General features: G+C 47.1%; 3 protein-coding genes and 2 non-coding genes across 5 annotated transcripts; 2 read left to right on the top strand and 3 right to left on the bottom strand.

Annotated features, from left to right (window-relative positions):
• Nucleotides 1–274: 274 nt before the first annotated feature.
• Nucleotides 275–699, bottom strand: LOC131911362 (histone H4). The gene has a single exon (XM_059263339.1). The coding sequence runs from the start codon at nt 584–586 to the stop codon at nt 275–277; it is 312 nt and encodes a 103-aa protein (XP_059119322.1). The 5' UTR covers nt 587–699.
• A 917-nt stretch (nt 700–1,616) lies between these two features.
• LOC131911353 (histone H2A type 1-B-like) lies at nt 1,617–2,368 on the bottom strand. The gene has a single exon (XM_059263331.1). The coding sequence runs from the start codon at nt 2,245–2,247 to the stop codon at nt 1,669–1,671; it is 579 nt and encodes a 192-aa protein (XP_059119314.1). The 5' UTR covers nt 2,248–2,368; the 3' UTR covers nt 1,617–1,668.
• On the top strand, nt 2,182–2,858 carry LOC131911360 (histone H2B type 1-F/J/L-like). The gene has a single exon (XM_059263337.1). The coding sequence runs from the start codon at nt 2,363–2,365 to the stop codon at nt 2,741–2,743; it is 381 nt and encodes a 126-aa protein (XP_059119320.1). The 5' UTR covers nt 2,182–2,362; the 3' UTR covers nt 2,744–2,858.
• Nucleotides 2,859–13,831: 10,973 nt separating this feature from the next.
• Nucleotides 13,832–13,905, bottom strand: Trnai-aau (transfer RNA isoleucine (anticodon AAU)). Its single transcript has one exon. It is a non-coding gene; the product is annotated as a tRNA-Ile (tRNA).
• A 514-nt stretch (nt 13,906–14,419) lies between these two features.
• On the top strand, nt 14,420–14,493 carry Trnat-agu (transfer RNA threonine (anticodon AGU)). Its single transcript has one exon. It is a non-coding gene; the product is annotated as a tRNA-Thr (tRNA).
• Nucleotides 14,494–16,875: the final 2,382 nt, after the last annotated feature.

The following is a 16,875-nucleotide window of genomic DNA, read 5'->3' as shown; positions in this document are numbered from 1 at the left end:
CCCACCACTCACAGGCCTAATGTCACGGGCACGTCTTACATTTAACTTACACTAAAGACGGGAGATGCAAACCACGGAACAGTTAGGACACCGGCGCACCCCCAGGACGGGAGGTCCCGCGAACGAGGGATCCAGTCCGCAGCCGACTGAGCTGCGTGCCGCACGAGTCCTGGACATCGGGAGCTTAGAACGAAACAGTGCTGCAGCTCTTCCGAGGGTCGGGTGGGCGGCCCTGAAAAGGGCCTTTAGAGAAAAAGAAAGGAGCCGGAGCAGCTCAGCCGCCGAAGCCGTAGAGTGTGCGCCCCTGGCGCTTGAGCGCGTAGACCACGTCCATGGCGGTGACGGTCTTGCGCTTGGCGTGCTCCGTGTAGGTGACGGCGTCGCGGATCACGTTCTCCAGGAACACCTTCAGCACCCCGCGGGTCTCCTCGTAGATGAGGCCGGAGATGCGCTTGACGCCGCCACGCCGGGCCAGGCGGCGGATGGCGGGCTTGGTGATGCCCTGGATGTTGTCGCGCAGGACTTTGCGGTGGCGCTTGGCGCCGCCTTTTCCGAGACCTTTACCGCCTTTACCCCGACCAGACATGGCTACAGACGGAAAGGAATCCGACCGATGCCATCTCCGAGACAGCAGTTCGCTCTTATAGGGAACGTGCGGACCGGAGTGAAAACAGGAAGCGCGGTGGCGGGAACTGCTTGTGGCTAGGGGGAGGGGCCCGCAGCGCGATTTGAAAGCTGAGGATTGTAAATGGAAATTCGGTCCAATGTCCTCATCTCCCCACACTTAACGTTTTCCTTTAGTACTGTTTGACGTGTCCAACAACGCAAGAGTCAGGTGAGCACTCGTAGCGTGTGAGAGTTTTTAAAGAGCTTTTTACCATTTTCGTTTAATGTGATCCCTACCGTGTCCTTAGAAAACAAAATGTATTATAGAAAATACAAACGGAAACATTGTAGCACGTACATTCATATTCTTTCCACTATTTGGGCATAACCATACCTTTTAACTTTAAAGATATAAATTTAAGGACCGAATAATTTAGTGCCAGAAATGTATGTATGTATGCGTGTATGTATGTAGACTACACAGCAGGGCGGTGGTGGCGCACGCGTGTGATCCCGGACCTCCGAGGCAGAACTGGCCGGTTTGGTCTCAGCCCCGGCTACAGAGACAAACCGGATCTGCAGGCGCGGTGGCCGGCACTCCAGAGGCAGAGGCAGGGGGATGTCTTAGTTCCAGGCCAGCCAGGGCTACACACTGAAACCTGCTGGAAAACAAAAAAACCCGAACTCCAGTTTGTGAATTTGAAAATGAAAGTGTCTGAGTGACAACCACGAGATTGTCAATACTTAAACAGTTGAAATAGATGTAATTTTCTTGTGTAATGGCTAATGCTAAAATCCAGATGGGACGCTTTCAGGGGAACTACATAGCCTTAACCTTATTTTTAAACGTTGGTCCATATACGCCACCAACATTCTCTACTCGGGACATAAACCGCAAAGGTTGGGTTAGGATTACTCTAGTTCTAGGGAAAATGTGTCACTCGCACAAACTGCACAAAATGTCACTGTTTTGTGCAAAAATGTCCAGCGCTCTTAAAAGACACTGTGGATGGCTCTGAAAAGAGCCTTTGGTCTGTTTTTAAGTGGTTTTGGTGAAATGACTCATTTTCCCTTGGCCTTGTGGTGGCTCTCGGTCTTCTTGGGCAGCAGCACCGCCTGGATGTTGGGCAGGACGCCGCCCTGCGCGATGGTCACGCGGCCCAGCAGCTTGTTGAGCTCCTCGTCGTTGCGGATGGCCAGCTGCAGGTGGCGCGGGATGATGCGCGTCTTCTTGTTGTCGCGGGCCGCGTTGCCAGCCAGCTCCAGGATCTCGGCCGTCAGGTACTCCAGCACGGCCGCCAGGTAGACCGGGGCGCCGGCGCCCACCCGCTCCGAGTAGTTGCCCTTGCGGAGGAGCCGGTGCACGCGGCCCACGGGGAACTGCAGGCCGGCGCGGGACGAGCGGGTCTTGGCCTTGGCGCGAGCCTTGCCGCCCTGCTTGCCGCGTCCAGACATGGTGAACACACGGTAGCCGTTACCAACTGGGTGGATGAGAGCCGCAAGAGCTTGGACCTTATAGTCTTCTCTGGGCGCGAAAAAGAAACCGTGCGATTGGCTGACTTCTTCATTTCGTTTAGGCCAATGAGAAGCGTTTGTGCCGACCTGCACACGTCGATTGGGCAAGACTTCACATGACATCATCAAAATAGCACTCAATCAGCAGTGTTCTTTTCTCAGCCTCATTTGAATAACGCCTTATAAAAAGGGAAGTTACCGGCAGACTCGGTGCTACAGTTCCTGTGGTTGCTGTGACAAGATGCCCGAGCCAGTGAAGTCCGCGCCCGCCCCGAAAAAGGGCTCCAAGAAGGCCGTGACCAAGGCGCAGAAGAAGGACGGCAAGAAGCGCAAGCGCAGCCGCAAGGAGAGCTACTCGGTGTACGTGTACAAGGTGCTGAAGCAGGTGCACCCCGACACGGGCATCTCGTCCAAGGCCATGGGCATCATGAACTCGTTCGTCAACGACATCTTCGAGCGCATCGCGAGCGAGGCGTCGCGCCTGGCGCATTACAACAAGCGCTCGACCATCACGTCCCGGGAGATCCAGACGGCCGTGCGCCTGCTGCTGCCCGGGGAGCTGGCCAAGCACGCCGTGTCCGAGGGCACCAAGGCCGTCACCAAGTACACCAGCTCCAAGTGAGCGGCGGACCTCACCGTAACCCAAAGGCTCTTTTCAGAGCCACCCACAGTTTCAGCGGAAAAAGCTGTTAACACATGGCGTCTCTTCCTGTAGTCGGTTTGGGATCCTGGACGTATTGTAAGACTTTTTTATTTAGTCTTCAGTAGGGCTCCTGTGAACCCTTGCCCAGGTTTTTCCGGGACTAGTGTCTCCAAGGGTCCTGCCGCGACGCTCAGCCTCATCTACCTCTCCAAGAAGTGGAGGAAAACGAGGACTGCGTTGGAAGCAGCAGGTAAGTCCCTGGTCTTACGTTCGTTACTGGACCAAGCTGAAAACTTGTTGGCAAACCAAAACGAAAGGTTGGGCGGTGGGTCAGACAACTGCGGTCATCTTCCTTAAAGGGGATGCTGTTGGCAGTGAAATCCTTTGCTGGGAGAGGGGGCACCAACACTGACACGCAGGCACTAAGTAAATACTGACTTGAAGGATCAGTCAGTACTCCTGCCCAGGGAGGGCCTCTGAGCTTCGAGCCTTGTCTACAGCGATTTACTATCCGTGTATCCGGTGTAATTTGTTCTAGGACTCGACCAGGGAATATTGTAAGCGAGCGGCCCCCTGGGTTGATGTTTATTTCCAGGAGAAGAGATGTTAATCGGGAAAGAGATTCATCAAGATGCTTTTTCACTGGTTACCTAGCAAGATGCAAGTGTAAGAACTGAAGAAAAGGAAGCTTCAGCCTAGGTTGGCTTAGGAATGGGAAGAGACTAGTCTTGAGCCCTAGCTTTATTGCCCACTGGAAAATCCTCAGTAGAATAAATACACTGTTAGCACCTCACACACCCGCAAAAAGTAGAAGGCATCACCGGTTTGGTTTTGTTTCCCAAAACGACCAATAAGTCTCACTTTCTCCCACTTAACGATTTTTCAAGATATTAAAGCATCTTTTAATGTTTTTCTTATTATCACCAAAGCCGCCCCTATTTCCTAGACTATTTGCTATATAGTTAAAATTGCTTTCAGTATCTCCTTTCACCTAGTAAGTCTTGTATAATATTGGAGGGATTAGCCTTAATAATATACATCCCAGGGGCTCAGGAGAGAAACTACAAATGGTGAGGACTATTTTCGGGAAAATAGAATCTCAGCACACCGAGCACATTAGTCCATTCACTTTAATTCCTCCTTCAATCTCTAGCTTTACAGTTATATACCCAAACAATCACAATCCTCCCCTCCAGCCAGGTCACCAGGCCTGAATTCCTGCAAGGTCATAAAGGCAGGTAAGAGTTTCCCCAGGCAGGAATTGTCAGGCTTTCTTTTATGACCTGAAAATGGAGTGGTTAAGGGAGGAGGTCAGCTGAGAGCTAATATCAGTTAGTATATCAAAAAGGAAATTTATGTTCTCAATCTATATTCCTGGGAGTGGTTAGGTAAGAAGTTAGGGGTCTATAAAGTTAGTAAGGCTGTAAGAAAGGAGGGTCCGAGCTAAATTGTAAAGCAATTACTTAAGGTCCACCTGACCTAGGCGGTGTTTCCTTGTGGAATTTACCTTGAATCAGAACTTATGTGGTGGTTTGGACTGTTAGTTCTGTTAGTTCTAGAATGTAGCTAAGGGAGATATCTGATTCCAGTGCTTAAAAGGGAGAAACGGATGGGCTGGGGGGAAGGAAGCCTTTCCTGAGGCTGTTCTCCAAATACCTTTAATGTATATGTCCAGAGTGATCAGTCCACACTGTTAGCAATTCTAGGGAAAAATCAATTGGGAAAACTATGAAGGCACACATTATCTTCATAACAGAAGACAGCTGGTATATAACAAGCCAAATAACACTAAAAACTCCTTGGGATTTAGCTTCCTCTGAAGGAATTCCTTGATCCATTCAGGTAGTAGTGACTTTGCCATAACCAGCTGAGTTCTTATAATATTTCCCTGTGGCCCATAGCAAATAAGCTTGGTAGGATAGAAATGGAAGATCATGAGTAAGCCTCTGACCATTATTCTCAGTCATTGCTGGTGGCCTGTAAGTTGACAAAACTTTGAAAGAAAATTTAGTAATATCTGTTGGAGTTAGGTATGTATGTATCCTTCATTCCCTGAAATTCTATCTCTTAGAAATGTACAGTTTTTGAAAATATGTAGTGGGGTAGTGGTTGTGCACACCTTTAATCCCAGCAATGGGGAGGCAGAAGCAGGCGAATCCCTGATTTGAGGCCAGCCTGGTCTGCAGGGTGTTTCGGGATACTGGTTACTATTCCATTACATGTTAATCCAAAACTTGGTGACATAAAACCAGCATGTATCATAATCCTGGATTCTGAGGTCAGTGGTTAGGACAGAACACAACTGGAATCTGTGAGATTTGCAGACTCAGCTGGAACGTGGCTTGAGTTTACAGCACACCTGTTCACACGTACCTGACAACTGATGTTGACAGTGTACTGGGACTCTCAAACAGACAACCCACCACTATGGTGACCTCCTACAGAGAGTCAGAGTCGCTGTGTGATAGCTCAAGTTGGGGAAAATGAGTCCACCAGGACATCCAGTGTGAAGCTGTGAACCTTCATTTCAGAATAAAAGAAAAGGTCATAATAGGTCCTGCACTGCATTTGAGAGGATGCTTCAGGAGAAGGGCACAGGCGAGCAAGGATTTCACTGCCAGACAGGATCCCCAGAAAACCTGACAAAACGTTCACCAGAGCTGGAGGGCCTCTGGATCCTCCGTGTGGCAGAACTGTCTTGGCACTTCAGGACTTTAGCCTCTGACCTTGCAAAGTCAATGTTATGCTCCTGAGGCAAAACACCCGTGTACTGTCAACACGTGCCTCGAGGGGGCAGTAGAGCTCCACTGAAAATGTCTCCCAGTATTAACCAACCCCCCCACCACCACCACCAATCCCGCCCAACACACACTTTCACATGCAGCGCCTGTTCTCAGTCCTCAGAAATGTGAACTTACATGTCCAAGCAGGCCCACGGTCAGAAATAATACTGCAGGAAATCTCTTCAATTGCCAGGACCCATGCTCTGGTGTGGGTGAGGAAGGGCAGATTCCTGGTGTCTCCTTATTCCTGGGAAAGAATACATGTGTGCCTATTTTTCCCCCTCTGTTTTAAAAAGAATAGTCATGTTATGTATCCTAGGACTGGAAAACAGGGTCTGAGTAGTGATAAATGTCTAAGGAGAAGGCAATCCACCTTGAGAAGTGCTCTCCTCCCAGACTCTGTGTTTTTTTGCCTAGTATACCTGAGGCCATGCATATAATGAAGGGCCTCTGAACTGGCCCTTCCTCTTCCTGGTCAGAGAGGATCACTGTGTGCTCTCAGCAGGAGTCAGGCTGGTCCTGGAGACCTCAGGAGAATAAGCTCTGCTGGTCCCAGAGCCTCTGCCGAGGTCCCAGACGCCAGATCCACCGGTTTTGGTCACCAACCCCGCATCACCAAGGATATTCATTGATTTGGAAAATGGATTGAACTGGGGTGTTCCCATCTGGCTGGTTATGTCCAAGGAAGGCTACAGAGCTTTTCCCATGTGAGTCTGAAACCCACCCGCCTTTTTTCCCCCAAGGACCTTTTCCTTTGTGTCCAGCAGGGATTAACAGTTGCCTTGAAGGAAATCGAAGAAGGAGCCTAACTGACCTCAGTTGAGCAAAGCTGTTCAATAGTGAGGAACATGCTGGAGGTTGGGCTTCAGCCGAAGCTCTATTAACCAACTGACCTCCCTGAGTCCCTACTTTAACTGAAGGCCGCATGCTTCGTGGTGGTCCCCCAGGACTAGTGTCAATTCAGAACAGTATCCAATAACCCCTAGAAAATACGATTGCTTCTTTGCCCGCTATATACAGTTACCCTAGTGCAGGGATACAGGTCCCTCCGAGGAAGGATGGAAGAAAGGCTAACCGTAAAACCTTCCTTAGGTATTTTAGAAAGAGCCCATCAGGGGACCTGGCCTTTTCTTCATCCAGGGAATTCTGGGTCTGCAAACTTCGGAGAACCAGAGTTTATTTCTGTAAAGACAAAGAGTGCCAAGGTTCGGCTAGTCCCCTTAGAATATTAAAAACTCAAGCAAACCAATAATGGTGGATAGGTTTCCCTCACGGTGGAAACCTAAGAGGTCTGTGTTTGAAAACCATGCACAGACGACTGTCTGTGGTGAAACGTGAAGACGGAGCTGCTATGTCCAGAGCTTGGGAGCTGCAGACGAGCTGAATGGGAAGGGAGGCCAGTCCGAGCTACCAGGGCTTGTTACAAAATAAGTAGAGAAAAAAAAAACTCAAAATGACACTCTTGCTTATCGATTGGGTATGTAATTATACTTCAAAATTGCTAAGGGGAACACAAACACATATTAACCACTACTAGTTGCTATAGGATTCAACCCCACAGAGGCATCTGCCGAACAGATCCACAATGCGCTATAGTGGAAGGTAGCTCTCTATTAGAATCTACACCTGTGCGAATCGTTTGTTTTGTAGACTCTCTTGGAATAGGATGATCATGACTGCGAAGTTTCTCTCCCTGCTTTAAGGAATTACTCGTGGTGGTCCCCCAGGACTAGTGTCAATTCAGAACAGTATCCAATAACCCCTAGAAAATACGATTGCTTCTTTGCCCGCTATATACAGTTACCCTAGTGCAGGGATACAGGTCCCTCCGAGGAAGGATGGAAGAAAGGCTAACCGTAAAACCTTCCTTAGGTTTCCTCTAACATTCTAGAGAAATCCTTATTCTTTTCCTTGATTTGCAAAGGAAAGCTACTGGTCATAGGGGACGGTCAGGGAGCCTCCTGCTCCACAGGCCTGGGGTTGCAGGAGTGTACCACCACACACTATGTTCACCAGGGTTGACCTCAGATTCCCCCTGCCTTTGCTGCTTTGGTACACAAGAGTACACTCGCAGGCCCTGATCAAACCCAGGGCTTGAGCAAGCCAGGCAAGGAGTTGGTTAGGTGGTCTAAAATTTGAAGTTTTTCTGTCTCCAGGTGCTGTGATTACAGATGTGCCACTATAAACAGGTTGACTTTTGTCTGTCTGTCTGTTTTTATGATGCATCTGCTTTATGTTGAGGACAAGTAGCTTTCATCTTAAATATCTGGATATTCAAATTTGGAAGAATCTTCTTTGAAGATTCCTCACCCAAGAAACTGAACTCAAGGTATCCCATCTGTTAATGTGATTTAGATCATGTCACGCCAATATCAGGTCAGTGTTAAAGAGGGTGGGAGCATTTTACATGTGACGTGACTAACCTGTAGGTCTGGAAGGCAGAGGCGGAAACGGATAAAATCAGGGCGTTTCCCTCACGTTTCACTAACTAAAGGGACACATAATAAAGCCAGAGTTTCAGGAAAGGACGTTTATAACATACTGCATTATCTAAGACCATAGCTTGTGGAGCGTTATGGTTTAGTCTGTTAAAGTACCTTTCCGGTAATGGAGGACCCTGGGTTTGGGTACTGGCAAGGCATTTTCCTTTCTCTGCAGGTTTTAGGTTCCACTTTAGGAAAATTCTTCTCACTGGAGGCTACTTGAGATTTGTGCCTAATGAATCAGCTTGACCTTCAGTCTCCATGACTGAGTCACTTAGAAGCCGGAATGGTTGGGGCTGGCTATCCTTGGGAGTGCCTCCGGGGTATAGTGCAGAGGGTGGAGGTGAATGTATTCAGTTCACAAGAAATTGTCAGCATTCATGCCAGAGACCTCCCACCTAGAGCTGAACTATAACTTCGAAGTTTAATGGCTGCTCTCTATGATTCCTAAGAAATGTACAATGCTAACATTTTTGCTTTGAATATGATCCAAAAAGAAAGTAAGAGAAAAATAAGATTGAACGCTGTAATAGCTGTCTCTTCTGAACTCTAGGATATCACCAGATGTCTTGAAAAGCAGAAGAACATCACGGCTATTTCAGAGAAAGGAGAATGATGAACCAGCCAACCGAAAATAAAACAAACTAACAAGAGATAGAAGGCAAGAGAGCCCTAAAAAGTCTCAAGTTGTTTCACAGATAAGAAATTAAAAGGGTAGGGGAAAAATGAGTGAACTCTGTAATAAAATTTTAAAAATCTCATTTAGTGAATGTGTGTGTGCATGTGTTTGAGTGTATGTGTGCCAAAGTGTACTACAGCACATGTGTCAGAGGACAATTGGACTACTGTTTTCCATTTGATACCGGAACGTGTCTTTAAAGTACTACAAATGCCTCCTCACACTCACCCGCAGGGTTGCTGCTCTAGCTGCCAGGCAGATGGGAACGCAGGCCCGAATATTTTTAAACTTAAGTTTCTCTTCTTTCTTTTGACAGGGTTTCACTATGTAGTCCCGGTGGCCTGGAACTCACTATGTGGACCAGGCTGCATCAGAACTCAGAACGATCCTGCTGCACCCTCCCATGGCTCGGATTAAAGTGTGTACCAGTTTCTTATTGGATGTTTGAGACGGTGTCACCATGGCTGAGACTGACTGATCCGCAGATCCTTGTGTATTCCCAACCTGCCCACAGCTGGGTGTGTATCACCACTCTAGGCAAGACTTAGATCATTGAACAGCCACCTGGTGCCCACACTTCTTTTCCTTTTCATTGTGAACAGAGAACTGACCTGTTTTAATGCACTGGGCTGTGATGTTGTTCTACAATCACAACAGAAAACTAGTGAGTGTTTTGTTCACTGAAACAAACACACAGAAAGCAAAGACGGAAATGCTATGGGCAACAGCTGGTTGCATAGGGTAGGTTGCTAAGGGCTGTACAGAGTGGGCTGAGTACCTCTAGGGCCTCCAGCCATCCAAACACCTTCTGTCCCTGTTCCTCTGCTTCTCTGAGGGGCAGCAACACTTCCTCTTACTACTCGGAAGCTGGTCATTTTAGTTTATATTAATGCGAATACAGGTTTTCTGTGTGCCATAAACACTATATAACTCAGTACGGTACACATGCAATTGTGGATCTCAACCTCATTCCTAACACATAAGGCAACAGCAGCTCCCAGTGCGCCGGAAGGCTCATTTTCTAGCACACGTCTGAGTACTAGGCACGAAGAACTAGGGGAAAAATGATTCCTTATCCTCCCAGACTTCCTGGTACAGAGGGAGGGACACCACAGATGGAGTTTCTCTTGTCCTGGAACCCTCTCTGTAGACCAGGCTGGCCTAGAACTCACAGAGATCTGCCAGCCTCTGGGATTAAAGGTTTGTGCCACCCCCACCCAGCATGGATTGTCTTTTCAAAGAGAAACTCATTCATGGAAGAAAAAGGAGAATTTAAATCAGGCTCATCCTCATATAGAAATTATAAAGCCATTCACACCCCTGCCTCCTCACCCTAACCAGCCTGTCTTTACCATCTGATTAGTCAGAGACAAAACCAATATGAAATAAATACATGCATATGAACATATGACGGACAACTCAAAACCTACGGTTAGCAAGCTGGAGTCGATGGTGTATTTTCAGTTCAGAAACGAGCAGCTCAACAGCTAGCAAGAGCTGAAAACCTTTCCATTCGAACTGAAAGACAGCAAGACAATGTCTCAGCCCGAAAGCTGTTAGTGTTGGAAGGCATGCCCTCTACTGTGTGTGTTGGGGGTGCGTGGGGTGCTGCTTCTGTTCTATTGGCCCTGCAGTCCCTTGGATGACGCCCACTTGCATCCATGAGGACCATCTTCTTTCCCCTGGGTGAAGGTTAAACTCATCTAAGGAGGGATGAGAGAGTTGCACGGGGAAACCTATGGTGATGTTTGACCAACTGTGTGGATATCTAGCTCATCGCCCTGTCAGGAAGCTATGTAACATTAACCTACAGCAGTTTGCTGAAAGAGAAAACAAGATTTAAAACTAAGACAGTTGGAGAAATGGCTCAGTGGTCAAGAATGCTTACTGCTGCTCTTGGACCCACACTTAATTCCCGGAACCCACATGGTGACACACAGCTGCTTGTCAGTCCAGTTTCAGGGGACCAGACACCTCCTTTTGAATTATTTATATACACACACTGAGGGACACAAGCATGTACAGACAAATAAATAAAAGAGATATTTTAAAGAAGCAAATCCAGTGATGGCTTATATCAGCATTGGGGAGATTGAGCTGGAGTTCAAGGCTACACAGCAAAACCCTGCTTCCCCACTCCCTAAAGTGGGGGGGGGGGGGTAGAGGGAGGAGGAAGAGAAATACTTAACTAACACGAAGCAAGTAAGAAAGCAATGTAATTTTGTTCATGTTTTAAATAGTTTTGCACCTGAGATACATTCACATGGTTCAACAGTGGAGCACTTGCCCCTTCTTTTATCTCCTCAGTTTTCCTTGCCACTCTTCTCACTTGTTTTGGTTGGGGGAGGCTTGCTTGGTTGTGTTTTGTTTTAAGACACGGTTTTGCTGTGTACCCCAGGCTGGTCTCTAACTCTCAGCAATCCTCCTGCCTTGGCCTCCCAGGTGCTGGAATTAGAGGTATGCATCACCACTCTTGGCTCACCCCCACCCTCAGTATAGAGCATTGTGTGCACGGCCTCAGGAATGCTAGGCAAGAACACACAGGATAATCTCTCTGCCAGCTGAGCTGCATCCTAAACCGAGAAGAAACTTAGAGGAAAAGAAATCTCTTGTCTTGTCATAGTAGTTCCAGGGCAGGATCAAGAATTCCTTAATTGGAATAGGTTCCTACTGACCCACAGCCCACAGTGAGGGTTGTCAACAAGTAGATAAAAGTGATTTCAATTCGAGTGTATTCATTTGGAGTCTGAGTTTGCTTGGGAAGCAGAAGTCCTCTGAAGATGGTCACCCTGTTAAAAGATGACCACGCCTTTTGTGTTTGCTTTTCGGTTTGCTTTTTGAGACAGGCCTTCAGGTAGCTCAGGCAGCCTTGAACTTCTAATTATCAGCCTCCTTATCTTCTGTACTGGGATTACAGGCATGTACCACCATGCTGGGTTCTATGTGGCACTGGGGATGCAGCTTCTTGCCTATTAAGCAAGTCTTCTACCAACTGAGCTCTTGTAGCCCAGGCTGTCCCTAAACTCAAAGCCCTCATCCTATCCCAGCATCTCAGAAGCTGGCATTACAGGCCTGAGCCACCATGCCTGGCTTGTAATATCATCTCATTTGAGCTCCCAGACTCCAAATTACTAGCCCTTCTCCCAAAATCTATATCATGTACCTGTAGCACGAATCTTAAAAGTACCACCTCAACTTGCCAGTTCCTCAGCTGATTCTGTTTCCTCAGACTGGAAGCCTTTGAGTCCTCATCCGAATGAATCTCAGCTGAGCTGCTGCTCAAAAGCCTAAAAGCTTAACCAGCCTAGTTCCTGGTTTTCATGCCTTATATACCTTCCTGCTTTCTGCCATTAAATCCTGGGATTAAAGGCATGAGTCACCATGCCTGGCTATTTCCAGTGTGGCCTTGAATTCACAGAGATCCAGGCAGATCTCTGCCTCTGGAATGCTAGGATTAAAGGTGTGTGTGCCACCATTTTCTGGCTTCTATGTCTGTCTAGTGGCTGTTCTGTTCTCTGACCCCAGATAAATTTATTAGGGTGCACAATATTTTGGGGAACAAAAGATCACCACAGGTACCCCCTGCTGGAAAGTCCCCTAACATCTCCCCAATTGGCTGAAAATATAATCCTTGGAATATCATGGAAGATGTTCCTCTTCCTAGCCTCCGGCTGCCATTCTAACTTTGTCTATCCCTTCCCAAAGCCTAACATTTTGCTGGAAATGTACTACCCTGTTTTCAAAAGCCTACCTAGCCAAGGTTTTCTGAGGCTGCTGCACGTGAAACTTTCTGTACCATCCAGTGCCTTCACTCACTCAGCAGATGTCCTGAATACTTTCTAGGTAACTGCAGTGAATGCATCATGCTAAGTGTCTGATGCCTATCACCACAGGGATGTGTCTTCTGGTGCCATAGCACAGTGCCTGGCCTTGGCTCAGGCCTATCGGCTAATCCTTCTTCCCGAGGAAATTTATCCTCAGAGACTGGTTTGCTTTTGTTGCTATGAGAAAACACCATGACCCAAAGTGACTAGGGGGAAGAAAGGATTTGTTCTCATCTTATGGGTTACAGCCCGTGACTGAGGGAAGTCAGATCTGGAATTCAAGGTAGGGACCTGCAGGCAGGAACTAAAGCAAAGACCACAGAGCAGTTCTGTTTTCTAACTTGCTTCAGTTCCTCCTTCTCAGCCAGCTTTCTTACACAGCCTAGGGCCGCCTGCCAAGGCGACACTGCCCACAGTGAGCTTGGCCCTCCTACAGCAATCATAAATCATGACAATGCCCCACAGGCCAATCTGATGAAGGCAATTCCTCGATCCATCGAGGTTTCCTTTTTCATGTGATTGCAGTGTGTGTCAAGTTGATAAAAACTAACCAGTAATCGATTGCAGCCCATTTTCTCAGCCCACTGTCAAACTGTGTCCCCGCTGTGTGAATACACATGACCGTAATTGACAGCTTGATTTCAGTTCCATCATGCATTTCTTCATGGATGTAGTTACCTTTCTTCTCTGAATGGTTTTACTTCCTACAGGACTCCGACCTTTTTGTTCGTTTGTTTTTAATGTCTAAGGGTGTTTTGCCTGAGTGTATGTCTAGTGTCCTTTATTCATCCAAAGCATTGGGACTATACCTATCATATGTCAGGCTTAGCACCAAGGATCCAACAATTAAAAGATGAGAATGACGCAAAGCTTCACTTCAAGGAATAAATTATTACCTTCAGTGATACGAAGATGACGACAAAGGTAAGGGGGAGGGTGATGGAGCTTACCGGGACCTCAGGATTTGGAACTGTTAGGGAGGAGAGCATTCTAGAACACGAAGAACCAACCTACCGATGTCCAGGTCCAGCGGAAATGAAGGAAAGTCAAAGTGCCGAGAACGAGGCCTGTGAAGCACAGATAGGTAGTAAATCAGGAAGGAAATTTCAGCTACAGAAGGACTGGGAAAGCTCAAGAGAGCAGGCTGAGCGGTTGCTAGGAAACCTAAGGACCAATGATCAACCAGCACAAAAGTGGTGGTGGCGGCACAGGACAAGCTTAAGACAACGGTGAGAAAGTTGAATTAGAAAGCTCTCAAGGAAGATCTTAGAGCCAAATGCAAAACCTACGATCTCTGCTGGCCCGTACGGGGATCGAACCCGCGACCTTGGCGTTATTAGCACCACGCTCTAACCAACTGAGCTAACCGGCCAGAACACAACAAGCTTTCTTCCTTTTTCCTTATAAAAGATCTTAGACAGCATCCTTTTTCTTGGCGTTTAGGTTTCTAAATAGGTAATCGTACTGATTTATTTTGTTCTAGATTTGGCCTCAAGGAGCGCTGTGTCATCCAAAGAAATGTTTTGGGATTTTTTGTTTTTATTTTCCCTTAAATCAGATGAACCGAGTCCGCTAACGGGCTTTCTTCCCTGTGCTCCGCCCACGGCGTCTAGAGATGCTGCTCACACCCGCAACCACACACCCGCAGATGCGGCTTTGACGAGCGGTGGATGAGACGAGATTTCCTCTGGCTTCAGCAAAGGTCAACGGAGGTCTTTCCTTCAATCCAGATTTTCTATGCAACCATTTTAAGAGAAAGTTCTTCTTCGGTTATGACTGGTATTTCTGATTTTTTAAATTTCCAAGCTAATTTCCAGGGTTGCTGAGCCTTACTAATGTGTGAGATCGTATTCAAATAATACATAACTACACTTCTTCCCAGCTCTGGCTCCGTGGCTTAGCTGGTTAAAGCGCCTGTCTAGTAAACAGGAGATCCTGGGTTCAAATCCCAGCGGGGCCTTTTTGCTTTGGTTCTTTATTAACCCGACCTGGTATTCTTCCCAATTGAATTGCAGTGTTTTTCTTCAGATCCTATGGGATGGAATACATACAGCCTTTTAAACTTTGCTGAAAAACTAAGCGACTGCTTGCATTGGAAGGTGGAGATGGGAAATGGAGTGATTCGGGAAAAGCTTTCGAGTAATTCCTGAGGACAGGTCAGAACTTTGGTTTTGAGATCACGAGATTTGAAATGTATAGTCAGTCTAGACTAGCTAAGGTTTGCTCCTTGTCACTACACACTGTTTGAGAAGAAGTTATGATAATTTATGAACTTTAAACACATTGAGAATGCAGCACGCCGCAGTTCTAGCATTTGGGACGAGGAAGCGAAAGGATCGGGAGTTCAAGACCAGCTTCTGACAAATAGCAAGGTCCTGCGTTTTTTAAAAGGTGGTTAGTAACAAAACCTATTTAACAACTGACAACTGATTATAGGTAATTGGAAAAAAAAATCATTTTGAGCTTCATGTCTTTAAGCCTTTTCAGGCAGATTTTACATAGTATAACTCAAAGACATCAAACTCTGAAAAATTAAGACATCCGTGTTTTATTTTCTGTTTCTTTTCCTACTTTTTATATTCTAAGATGTATTTTCAGATTATGTTAGCCTCTCTAAACGCCCAATCTCCCTTCCTTAATAAGGTTCACAGAATTCTACGAGCAGAACATTGAATTTCATGAAGCTTCCTCTCCTGCCTGCCTCTAATGGCCTAATGACTGGGTAGATCTTTTTTTGGGGGGAAGGGGGGCGGGGGGGGGGGGGGGGCGGAGCTGAACATGAAAGATTATGCAGTGTGCCAGAAGACTGACAGTGTAAAGGACCACTTAGGTTGGGGACATACTTCAGTGACAGAAAGCTTGCCTGGCTTCCACAAGGCCCTGTGTTAGATTGTCATTACTACAAAATTAAAGTAACTAAAATAAAGGTGCAAATAACCACACTACAGAAAATGCCTTCCAAACATGAGTACTCTCCAGACTACTGCAGTCCACTGTCTTTGGGGTCTGCTGGAGTGTTTTATGTCTAACACAGAGAGAAGCCCAGTCCACAGTTCCACCTACGTCGCTCAGAGTCTTAGGAGTGTCCATCAAACACAGGTAGTTAAGTTTTAGGCTGCCTGGGCCCACACCTTAGTCATGATCACACACACACACACACACACACACACACACACACACACACACACACACAAATCTCCTCCATCTTGACACTTCCAGCTCTGACACTCCACTGTGAGGTGTCTGCAGGTTCCCAGAGACTCATATATTAGATGTTTGGTTCCCAGTAGGTGGACTGTCTAGGAAAGAGTAGGAGGGATGGCCCTATTAGAGGAGGTATGTCACTGGAGGTGGGCTTGGAGGTCTCAAATGCCCAAGGCAGGCCCAGTCCCCTGTCCCCCCCGCCGCCCCCCTCCCCGCTGCCTGTGGATCTGGATGTAAGCTCTTATCTACTGCTCCAGCACCATGCTTGCCTACTGCCATGCCTCCACCATGATGATCATGGACTAACCCTCTGAAACTCTAAGCAAGCTCCCAATTAAATGCTTTCTTCTACAAGCTGCCTTGGTCATGGTGTCTCTTCATAGAACAGTAATAAAGACATTCCCCAAACAACAATCCTCTCTAAAGTTGGTTAGATCCATCTCCACTCACCTATTAGCTCCCTTCAGATCATTACAAGTCCTGCAGATTTCACCAGCACCACCCGTGAAGTATTTGTTCCCGCTGATCTTATTGATCCCTATTTGAGCCCCTGAGGATCTCTTCTTTGCCTCTGTCTTAGAACCACCTCTGCTTGCTTCCCTGTTTTCAAGACTGGGAGTCTAAGCCAGACATGTGATGGGTGCTCACTTGTAACCCCGGTGCTAAGGAGGATTATTTATTCTAAATTCTTAGCCAGTCTGGGCTATGTGGTGAGACTGTGTCAAAAATCAAATAATACATTTCCAAGTCTTCACTTTTTTCTTTCTATAACACAAGCTGGCCTGGAGCTCACTATTAGCCCAGGGTAACTTTGAACTTCTGACAATTTCCCTGCCACAGCCTCTAGAGTGCCACCATGAATGCTTTGCATCAGCTTCGAAGGTAACTCTCTGCCTCTCTTCCTCTCTGTGTCTTTCTGTCTGTCTGTCCTTCCCTTACTTCCTTCTTCCTTTCTTTCCTCTACTTCTCTTTGGAGACAGGGTCTCATTCTGTAGCCTAGGCTGGCCTGGAACTCACAGCAGCCTTCCTGTCTCGGTCTGCCGAGGGCTGGGATTCCAGATGGATCCAAGAGGCAGAACACAGAGGCTTCTTCAGGAAAACAGCTTTCATGTGCATGCACAGGTGAACTATTATTTTT

This window comes from Peromyscus eremicus, chromosome 5 (assembly GCF_949786415.1).
Source record: "Peromyscus eremicus chromosome 5, PerEre_H2_v1, whole genome shotgun sequence".
Taxonomy (NCBI): domain Eukaryota; kingdom Metazoa; phylum Chordata; class Mammalia; order Rodentia; family Cricetidae; genus Peromyscus; species Peromyscus eremicus.
Note: the sequence above shows the minus strand (reverse complement) of the source record. Positions and strands in the feature narration are given on the sequence as shown.

What these genes read in the sequence shown, in the direction of transcription:
- LOC131911362 (XM_059263339.1), bottom strand. Translation starts at nt 586, where the DNA reads ATGTCTGGTCGGGGTAAAGGCGGTAAAGGTCTCGGAAAAGGCGGCGCC.
- LOC131911353 (XM_059263331.1), bottom strand. Translation starts at nt 2,247, where the DNA reads ATGATGTCATGTGAAGTCTTGCCCAATCGACGTGTGCAGGTCGGCACA.
- LOC131911360 (XM_059263337.1), top strand. Translation starts at nt 2,363, where the DNA reads ATGCCCGAGCCAGTGAAGTCCGCGCCCGCCCCGAAAAAGGGCTCCAAG.